Raw genomic sequence first — 10,288 nt, forward strand, 5'->3', positions numbered from 1 at the left:
TTTAAAATATATATATATTTCACTAAGCAAGTCGGTTAAGAACCAATTCTTATTTTCATTGACGGCCTAGGAACAGTGGGTTAACCGCCTTGTTCAGGGGCAGAATGACAGATTTGTACCTTATCAGCACAGGGTTTCAATCTTGCAACCTTCCGGTTACTAGTCCACCACAAGGCCACCTGCCGCCCCAGAGTGCTGTTGAGGCTACTGTAGACATTAATTTCAAAACAGTGTGTTTAATAAATTATTTGGTGACGTGACTATATTTACAATTTTATCTAAAAATGATAACTTTTTATGTTTTACTATTTTAATGAAATTCACTGGAGGAGGATGGTCATTCCCTTCCTCCTCTGAGGAGCCTCCAGTGGTTTAGGTGTGGTCAAAGAAAATGTAGGCCTAAGATCTGAAGGTGTTCATGCACGAAAAGGTTTGAGTCCCATCTTGCGTACACCTCTTGGGCATGCAAGCCTACACCCTCTGACATAGAGAGAATAATGGTTGCATCTTCTTCATCGCCACAGTTTTTCAGGTTGTTACAGTTGAGCAAAAACAGGTACACCACACCTTATTATAGCCATCAAAAAACTATCACCTCACTATGAGAAAACAACAGAAACAGATAGGCAGAATGTATTATATTTTATATATTGGGTTTGTAAATCAACAACTACACAGGGCATGTATGAGCACGTTTTACAGAGAATAAAAAAATAACGCTTATTGCAAATAGGCCTACATGTTGCTCACCAAGACTGTCTAACTACAGTATGTAAACAAATGTACCACGAAGGAAAATCGAAGCGGAGTGATTATTCAAGAGATATAATGTTAAAGTTTGAAACATAACTAATACAATGTTTCAAAGAATATTAGGAAAAGCGCAAACACCCATCTCTGTCGTAGCCTACCAAGCGGCAATGGGCTATTGTATCGTACTGCCATTGACAAAGCCACGGAGGAGACAGAAAACCGCATGGACAAACACAACAATACTATTCTACTTTCTCGGCGCCGAATCCACGAGCATTATTCTGACTGCTGTATTTTAGCATCTAAAAAATAACAATCTGAATCCGCTCGTAACGGTGTCATTAACCAAAATCCACAAATGCCAGTTATTACCAACCGCACCTCCCGTCAAGCAAGCAACCATAACTTTGCGCTCAGTTCGTCAGCAGTGTTCTTACCTTGGTGGTTTCTCCAGTTGAATCTGATTATCAGCTCGGGAATTTGCAAAAATAGTCTTCGATATTCACTTTCGAGCTCTAAAAGTTGACGTTTAAAAACCAATACGATTGGTTATCTTTTTTTTCTTCTTTTTTTCAACTCGCTGGGTTGCTCGTCTCCTCCTCTACCTCCAGCTCAACCAACTGCCTTGAAATGTGACGTCACGCCTGCCAAAAGCAGTGGGTAGGGAGCACAGAGCACAACACAATTATTGTACATACATTACATCACATTTGCATTGTCTTGTATAATGTATATCCCTCTCAACAGAGCAATTCACGATTATCGTCACATGAATAATGACTATTTTCCTCCAGATGTGAGGGAGTAGTGGTACATAATGCCATCCACACACCACACAAACATCATGAATGCTACTGCTCAGTGCTCTAACTCTCTCTCTCCCTCAGCAGTGACCTGCTCTGTGAGGCTCCTCTGACTGAGTGCTGGCGTGTTTGTCAATGCCTGTCTGCCGTTGCTGTGGCCCCCCTGATGAGAGATGCAGTTAGACGTATTGACTCGTGCTCAGCTTACTCCCTCGCCACAGCATCAGCCACAGAGCTAACTGGATATTGGATAAATAGACAGGCAGGACCTTCAATATCATGTGAAGGACACCATCATGTTCTCTCCCTGGATTTCTCCCAAATGGCACTCTATTCCCTACACAGAGCACTACTTTGACTAGAGCCTATAGGGCTCTGGTCAAAGGTAGTGCACTATGTAGGGAATAGGGTGCCATTTGGAACACTCCTCTCCTCTCTCTGACAGGTCAGGCCCTGCTGTGAAGGAGCCAATAAGGAGAGCTGGTGGTGTGAAACAGTAGCTATGCTGACACAGTACCAGTCAATATTGTAATATATGGTTATGTGGGTGTTTGGAATGAGTCATTTTATTGTATTGGCTGAGGGACGATTCTGTACTCTTTCTGGATTTAAAGGAATGGACTGGTGTAAGAGAAGTATGGTGAGAACTTGCATGCTAGACCCAGCTTACACCAATCCAATGCTTTTTTTTATCCATGGGGGGGAGAGAAGGGTAAGTAAATAGGGAATTGTAATTCAGCAACTTGTCCATCCATAACATACACATCATAATGAACAGCCAATATGAATAATTCATGTCTCTCGTATGACTCATAGATTAAAAATGTAAGGGTCAAGAAGATCACTGGCTCGCACATAACCACTGAAACCAAATCCCTGTTTTAAAACATGGCATTACAAATGGCAGAGCACTACACTGTTGAAATATGTTCCAAGTAAAGGGTATGTAAGGCTTTGTAAGATTGGCCTAAGCATGGGCTAAAGAGTTTCCACCATATTTCTTACCCCAGCTCATTCCTTTTAAATTGAAACAATCTCAGGAATCCCAAGGATAGTATCTGTTAGAATAGAGAGAAGTCTATACACCCATTTTTCCCAACGGCACTCTATTTATTCCCTGTACAGGGGCGGCAGCGTAGCCTAGTGGTTAGAGCATTGGACTAGTAACCGGAAGGTTGCAAGTTCAAACCCCCGAGCTGACAAGGTACAAATCTGTCGTTCTGCCCCTGAACAGGCAGTTAACCCACTGTTCCCAGGCTGTCATTGAAAATAAGAATGTGTTCTTAACTGACTTGCCTGGTTAAATAAAGGTCAATTAAAAAATAAATAAAAGTACAGTGAGTAGGCCTGTATTTTTCCTTGAACATCTGCCTCCCCTGCTGTTCAAACCTGAAAACTACAAGCAGTTAACAAGAAAAAAAACAGTATTCACTTCATCCAGATTTAATCTTGAGGAATCAACAAAAATGCATAACATTGTCTTATATTTAAAAAAAGGATTGAAAGACTTAAAAGAATAAAGGATTTATTTAAATACGTTGTGCAAATGGTAGTAGTTTGGGTCATTTTATGTAACTCTGCAAAATCAATGCCAGGAACCTGTGAATGAATGCTGAGAATCCTCCATCCCAGACCTCACCAGTGAAGCATATCGTTCATAGTGTGCCTTTGTGTTGTGTGGGAGCACATACAAATGCAACAGGGTCCACTTTTACTGATGGGAGATGAGAAACTGAAGAGGTGTGTCATTGCTGTCAGGAGGACTGAGCCAGTTTCAATCTGCTCTCTGTAGCTGGTGCTTCGATTATCTCCCCAGACATAAATTCCTCCTGGTTAATAGAGAAATAGATTAGGCATCATGAACACAATAGTTACAATATCAGAGAAAGAGAAAAAATCTATTCAAGGACAAGGGTGGGGCCATCAACACACTAGTCTCGCGAGGCCTCCTAATTCTCGTTTAGTCGATCAGAACGTGTGACACCGAGGCTATCTAAACACGAACCTTGTCGTAGATTACTTTAACAATGAGCGAGCAGCTCGGACACGTCGCTACTTCTTCACCATTTTCCAAATCCTCCTGCAAGTAGAGATATTAAATACAACCATCACAGGCTAGTTGGCACAACGTGACTCGCAGGGGATCTCCTCACGCGGTACTTACTTTGGTTATGGCAAATCTGTCGCCACATGGGCAGGGAAAATAGTATGTCTCTTCATCCTCGTCATATTCAAAGTCCTCGATCTCAACTTCGTCGTGATAGACCGACATTATTAGAGTAAAATAATTTAATTCGTACCCAGCTAGCTAGCTAGTTGATTACATTACTCTGTTAAGCGAAAGTGTGACGTACCATCTCTGCGCAGTCGCACATCATGTCGTCATTAAAAGTAATGCCAAATATGACCATCAGGGGGTACCATAGAGTTCTGAATCCTCAACTGAGGACAGCCTTGTTGGCATGGTCATTTACACCTTCGCAATTGCAGATGGTTAGCTCTTACAGTGTATTCGGAAAGTATTCAGACCCCTTGACTTTTTCACATTTTGTTACGTTACAGCCTTATTCTAAAATGGATCAAATGAAATGTTTTCCTCATCAATCCACACAATACCCCATACTGACAGTGAAAACAGTTTTTAGAAATATTTGCAAATGTATTTGAAAATAAAAAACAGAAATGCCTTATTTACATTAGTATTCAGACTCTTTGCTTTGATACTTGAAATTGAGCTCGGGTGCATCCTGTTTCCATTGATCATCCTTGGATGTTTCTACAATTTGATTGGAGTCCACCTGTGGTAAATTCAATTGATTGGACATGATTTGGAAAAGCACACACCTGTTCTGCCTGCTGCTATGGAACCCTGACCTGTTCACCGGATGTGCTACCTTTCCCAGACCTGCTAGAGACAGCAGGAGCGGTAGAGATACTCTTAATGATCGGCTATGAAAAGCCAACTGACATTTACTCCTGAGGTGCTGACTTGCTGCACCCTTGACAACTACTGTGATTATTGTTATTTGACCATGCTGGTCATTTATGAACATTTGAACATCTTGGCCATGTTCAGTTATAATCTCCACCCGGCACAGCCAGAAGAGGACTGGCCACCCCTCATAGCCTGGTTCCTCTCTAGGTTTCTTCCTACGTTTTGTCCTTTCTAGGGAGTTTTTCATAGCCACCGTGCTTCTACACCTGCATTGCTTGCTGTTTGGTGTTTTAGGCTGAGTTTCTGTACAGCACTATGAGATATCAGCTGATGTAAGAAGGGCTATGTAAATACATTTGATTTAATTTGATTTTTTAAGGTCCCACAGTTGACAGTACATGTCAGAGCAAATAACTAGCCATGAGGTTAAAGGAATTGTCCGTAGAGCTCTGAGACATGATTGTGTCACGGCACAGATCTGGAGAAGGGAATCAAAACATTGCAGCATTGAAGTTCCTGAAGAACACAGTGGCCTCCATCATTCTTAAATGAAAGAAGTTGGGAACCACCAAGATTCTTCCAAGAGCTGGCCGCCCGGCCAAACTGAGTAATCGGGGGAGAAGGGCCTTGGTCAGGGAGGTGACCAAGAACCCGATGGTCATTCTGACAGGGCTCCAGAGTTCCTCTGTGGAGATGGGAGAAACTTCCAGAAGGGCAACCATCGCTGCAGTACTCCACCAGAACTTTATGATAGAGTGGCCAGACGGAAGCCAGTCCTAAGTAAAAGGCACATGACAGCTCACTTGTAGTTTGCCTAAAGGCACCTAAAGACTCTCAAACCATGAGAAACAAGATTCTCTGGTCTGATGAAACCAAGATTTAACTCTTTGGTCTGAATGCCAAGTGTCATGTCTGGAGGAAACCTGGCACCATCCCTACGGTGATCATGGTAGTGGCAGTATCATGCTGTGAGGATGTTTTTCAGCGGCAGGGACTGGGAGGCTAGTCATGATCGAGGGAAAGATGAACAGAGAAAAGTACAGAGCGATCCTTGATGAAAACCTGCTCCAGAGAGCTCAGGATCTCAGACTGGGGCGAAGGTTCACCTTCCAACAGGAAAACAACCCTAAGCACACAGCCAAGACAATGCAGGAGTGGCTTCGGGACAAGTCTCTGAATGTCCTCGAGTGGCCCAACCAGAGCCAGGAGAGACCTGAAAATAGCTGTGCAGTGACGCTCCCCATCCAACCTGACAGAGCTTGAAAGGTTCTTAACAAAGTACAGAGTAAAGGGTCTGAATACTTATGTAAATGTAATATTGTTTTTTTTATGAAAAAATGTGCTAACATTTAACACCTGTTTTTGCTATGTCATTATGGGGTATTGAGTGTTTTTTATTTTATTTTTATTTCACCTTTATTTAACTAGGTAGGCCAGTTGAGAACAAGTTCTCATTTGCAACTGCGACCTGGCCAAGATAAAGCAAAGCAGTGCGACACAAACAACAACACAGTTACACATGGAATTAACAAACGTACAGTCAATAACACAATAGAAAAATCTATATACAGAGTGTGCAAATGAGGTAAGATTAGGGAGGTAAGGCAAGAAATAGGCCGTAGTGGCTAATTTATTTAGCAATTAAACAATGGTGTGATAGATGTGCAGAAGATGAATGTGCAAATAGAGATACTGGGGTGCAAAGGAGCAACAACAACAAAAAATAACAATATGGGGATGAGGTAGTTGGATGGGCTATTTACAGATGGACTATGTACAGGTGCAATGTTCTGTGAGCTGCTCTGACAGCTGATGCTTAAAGTTAGTGGGAGAGATATGAGTTCAGCTTCAGTGATTTTTGCAATTCATTCCAGTCATTGGCAGCAGAGAACTTGTCAGGAAAGGCGGCCAAAGGAGGAATTGGCTTTGGGGGTGACCAGTGAAATATACCTGCTAGAGCGCGTGCTACGGGTGGGTGCTGCTATGGTGAGCAGTCAGCTGAGATAAGGTGGGGCTTTACATAGCAAAGACTTATAGATGACCTGGAGCCAGTGGGTTTGGCGACGAGTATGAAGCGAGGGCCAGCCAACGAGAGCATACAGGTCGCAGTGGTGGGTAGTATATGGGGCTTTGATGACAAAATGGAGGGCACTGTGATAGACTGCATCCGATTTTCTGAGTAGAGTGTTGGAGGCTATTTTGTAAATGACATCGCCGAAGTCAAGGACCGGTAGGATAGTCTGTTTTACGATGGTATGTTTGGCAGCATGAGTGAAGGATGCTTTGTTGCGAAATAGGAAGCCTATTCTAGATAAAAAATTAAGGATTGGAGAAAGGAGAGTTTACAGTTTAACCAGACACCTAGGTATTTGTAGTTTACGTATTTATTCTAAGTCAGAACCGTCCAGAGTAGTGATGCTGAACGGGCGTGCAGGTGCAGGCAGCAATCGGTTGAAGAGTATGCATTTAGTTTTACTTGCATTTAAGAGCAGTTGGAGGCCACGGAAGGAGAGTTGTATGGCATTGAAGCTCGTCTGGAGGTTAGTTAACACAGTGTCCAAAGAAGGGCCAGAAGTATACAGAATGGTGTCGTCTGCGCAGAGGTGGATCAGAGAATCACCAGCAGCAAGAGCGACATTATTGATGTATACAGAGAAAAGAGTCGACCCGTGATTGAACCCTGTGGCACCCCCATAGAGACTGCCAGAGGTCCGGACAACAGGCCCTCCGATTTGACACACTGAACTCTCTGAGAAGTAGTTGGTGAACCAGGCGAGGCAGTCATTTGAGAAACCAAGGCTGTTGAGTCTGCCGATAAGAATGTGGTGATTGACAGTCGAAAGCCTTGGCCAGGTCGATGAATACGGCTGCACAGTATTGTCTTTTATCGATGGCAGATATGATATCGTTTAGGACCTTGAGCTTTGCTGAGGTGCAACCATGACCAGCTCGGAAACCAGATTGCATAGCGGAGAAGGTACGGTGGGATTTGAAATGGTCAGTAATCTGTTTGTCAACTTGGCTTTCGAAGACCTTAGAAAAGCAGGGTAGGATAGATATAGGTCTGTAACAGTTTGGGTCTAGAGTGTCTCCCCCTTCGAAGAGGGGGATGACCGTGGCAGCTTTCCAATCTTTGGGGATCTCAGACGATACGAGAGGTTGAACAGGCTAGCAATAGGGGTTGCAACAATTGTGGCGGATAATTTTAGAAAAAGAGGGTCCAGATTGTCTAGCCCAGCTGATTTGTAGGGGTCCAGATTTTGCTACTCTGTCAGAACATCAGCTATCTGGATTTGGGTGAAGGAGAAATGGGGGAGGCTTGGACAAGTTGCTGAATCAACATTAGAATAATGCTGTAAAGTAACAAAATATTGGAAAAGTCAAAGGGTCTGAATACTTCCCGAATGCACTATATGCCAATGTTCCCAATTGGGACTTTGAATGAGAATAGAATGGTCTGCATCTGCCATTATTAAGTGAGTGTGACACACTAATCTACATCCTAATCAAATTCAGATGTCACACCTGACAAAATAAATTAATAGGAATTGATGAAGGGTATTGTCTCTGCAATACCTCCTGTGTGCAATAATTCAGTGGATAAACGCTTTAACTTATCAATGTGAACGTTGTTGACTAACAAAGCTTATGGATTACGTCATACCAGTTTAATAAGCACCCGCCTGCACAGGGAGAGAGAGAAAAAAATCACATTGTTGAAACGCTTATGAAGTTAAATGATTTCTGGTTTCAAATTCTAGTCATGTGGTTGAATACATGAATCCAAGAAGAAAATTAAAACAAATTCAAGGACCCAAAGTTTGGGCACCCCTCTGAGGCTGCATAATAATTTACTCTGTCGTCACAGAAAATGATCACAGTGGCATGCCTTTCATTTTCTAATAAAAGCTGAGTACTGGGGTATTGTCCAGACAAAGATTTTTAGTGAAGCAATATTAAGTTGTATGAAATTAAATCAGATGTGAAAAATAGGCTATGCAAAAATGTGGGCACACTTGTCATTCTGTTGATTTGAATACCTGTAACTACTTAGCACTGATTAATTGGAACACACAATTGGTTTGGTGAGCTCATTAAGCCTTGAACTTCATAGATAAGTGCATACAATCATGAGAAAAGGTATTTAAGGTGGCCAATTTCAAGTTGTTGTTCTCTTTGACTCTCCTCTGAAGAGTGGGAACATGGGGGCCTCAAAACAACTCTCAAATGACCTGAAAACAAAGATTGTTCAACATTATGGTTTAGAGGAAGGCTCCAAAAAGCTATCGCTGAGATTTAAGCTGTCAATGTCCACTGTGAGGAACATAGTGAGGAAATGGAAGACCACAGGCACAGTTCTTGTTTAGTCCAGAAGTGGCAGGCCAAGTAAAATATTGGAGAGGCGAAGGATGGTGAGAACGGTCAAAAACAGCCCACAGACCACCTCCGAAGACCTACAACATCATCTTGCTGCAGATGGTGTCACTGTGCATCGTTCAACAATTCAGCGCACTTTGCACAAGGAGAAGCTGTATGGGAGAGTGACACGGAAGAAGCCTTTTCTGCACACACGCCACAGAGTCGCTTGAGGTATGCAAACGCACATTTGGACAAGCCAGCTTCATTTGGGAATAAGTTGCTGTAGACTGATGAAACAAAGATAGAGTTATTTGGTCATAACAAGGGATGTTATGCATGGCGGCAAAAGAACATAGGGTTCCAAGAAAAACACCTGCTACCCAGAGTGAAATTTGGTGGGGGTTCCATCATGCTGTGGGGCTGTGTGGCCAGTGCCGGTACTGGGAATCTTGTTAAAGTTGAGGGTCACATGGATTCCACTCAATATCAGCAGATTCTTGGGAATAATGTTGAAGAATCAGTCACAAAGTTGAAGTTACGCCGGGGCTGGATATTTCAACAAGACAACGACCCAAAACACTGCTCAAAAATCTATCCGGGCATTTATGCAGAGGAACAAGTACAATGTTCTGGAATGGCCATCCCAGTCCCCAGACCTGAATATCATTGAGAATCTGTGGGATGATTTGAAGTGGGCTGTCCATGCTCAGCAACCATTAAACCTAACTGAACTGGAGATGTTTTGTAAGGAGGAATGGTCCAAAATACCTTCATCCAGAATCCAGACACTCATTAGAGGCTATGGGAAGCGTCTAGAGGCTGTTATTTTAGCAAAAGGAGGCTCTACTAAATATTGATATGATATTTCTATTGGGGTGTCCAAATTTATGCACCTGTCTAATTTAGTTTTGATGCGTATTGCACATTCTGTTAATCCAATCAATTTAATTTCACTACTGAAATATTACTGTGTCCATCAGTTATTTGATAGATCAAAATGAAATTGCTGATCCAAACACCCAATTATTTATAAATGGAAATTGTCAGTGGTGCCCAAACTTGTTCATACGACTGTAGGAGGTCAATTAGATTACAACAAACCCTCGGGTTTGGCTACATGGTTTCACCATTACTCCTACAACTTGTCTTTGCCCACCAGCTGGTCAAAGGGTTGTGTTTCAGTGACCTTTAATCCCCAAAAGAACATGTCCTCTAACACATTACCCACAATGAATTAAGTCAACCCAATTAGAATCTTAATGTCAGCCCTGTCATCCCACAAGCTTCCTCAGAATGTCTTCCAGTCAGAGAATGCCATGGAGACCTGTTGTCCTAGGAGTGAGGAGTGAGGAGTGAGGAGAGAGGAGTGAACTCACTCGGTAGAATGTACCATACGACCAGATGGATCAGGTGACGTTGGATGTCACGGCTGTCGAAT

At 42.6% G+C, this 10,288-nt stretch overlaps 2 protein-coding genes across 3 annotated transcripts in view; both read right to left on the reverse strand.

Annotated features, from left to right (window-relative positions):
• The window catches only part of LOC109890622 (cytoplasmic protein NCK2-like), a 51,355-nt gene extending 49,250 nt beyond the window's left edge, over positions 1 to 2,105 (reverse strand). For both annotated transcript variants that reach the window (XM_020482577.2, XM_031824363.1), the window contains exon 1: positions 1,191 to 2,105. The gene's annotated coding sequence lies outside the window, so the exon portion shown is untranslated. The remainder of the gene's footprint in view (positions 1 to 1,190) is intronic.
• Positions 2,106 to 2,983: 878 nt separating this feature from the next.
• LOC109890420 (DPH3 homolog) lies at positions 2,984 to 3,931 on the reverse strand. The gene is made up of 3 exons (XM_031824364.1): positions 3,721 to 3,931; positions 3,562 to 3,636; positions 2,984 to 3,385 (listed from the first exon to the last, which is right to left on the reverse strand). The coding sequence occupies exons 1-3, from the start codon at positions 3,826 to 3,828 to the stop codon at positions 3,311 to 3,313; spliced, it is 258 nt and encodes an 85-aa protein (XP_031680224.1). The 5' UTR covers positions 3,829 to 3,931; the 3' UTR covers positions 2,984 to 3,310.
• Between the last annotated feature and the right edge of the window lie 6,357 nt (positions 3,932 to 10,288).

The sequence above is a fragment of the Oncorhynchus kisutch genome, linkage group LG5, assembly GCF_002021735.2.
Source record: "Oncorhynchus kisutch isolate 150728-3 linkage group LG5, Okis_V2, whole genome shotgun sequence".
In the NCBI taxonomy this organism is placed as follows: Eukaryota; Metazoa; Chordata; class Actinopteri; order Salmoniformes; family Salmonidae; genus Oncorhynchus; species Oncorhynchus kisutch.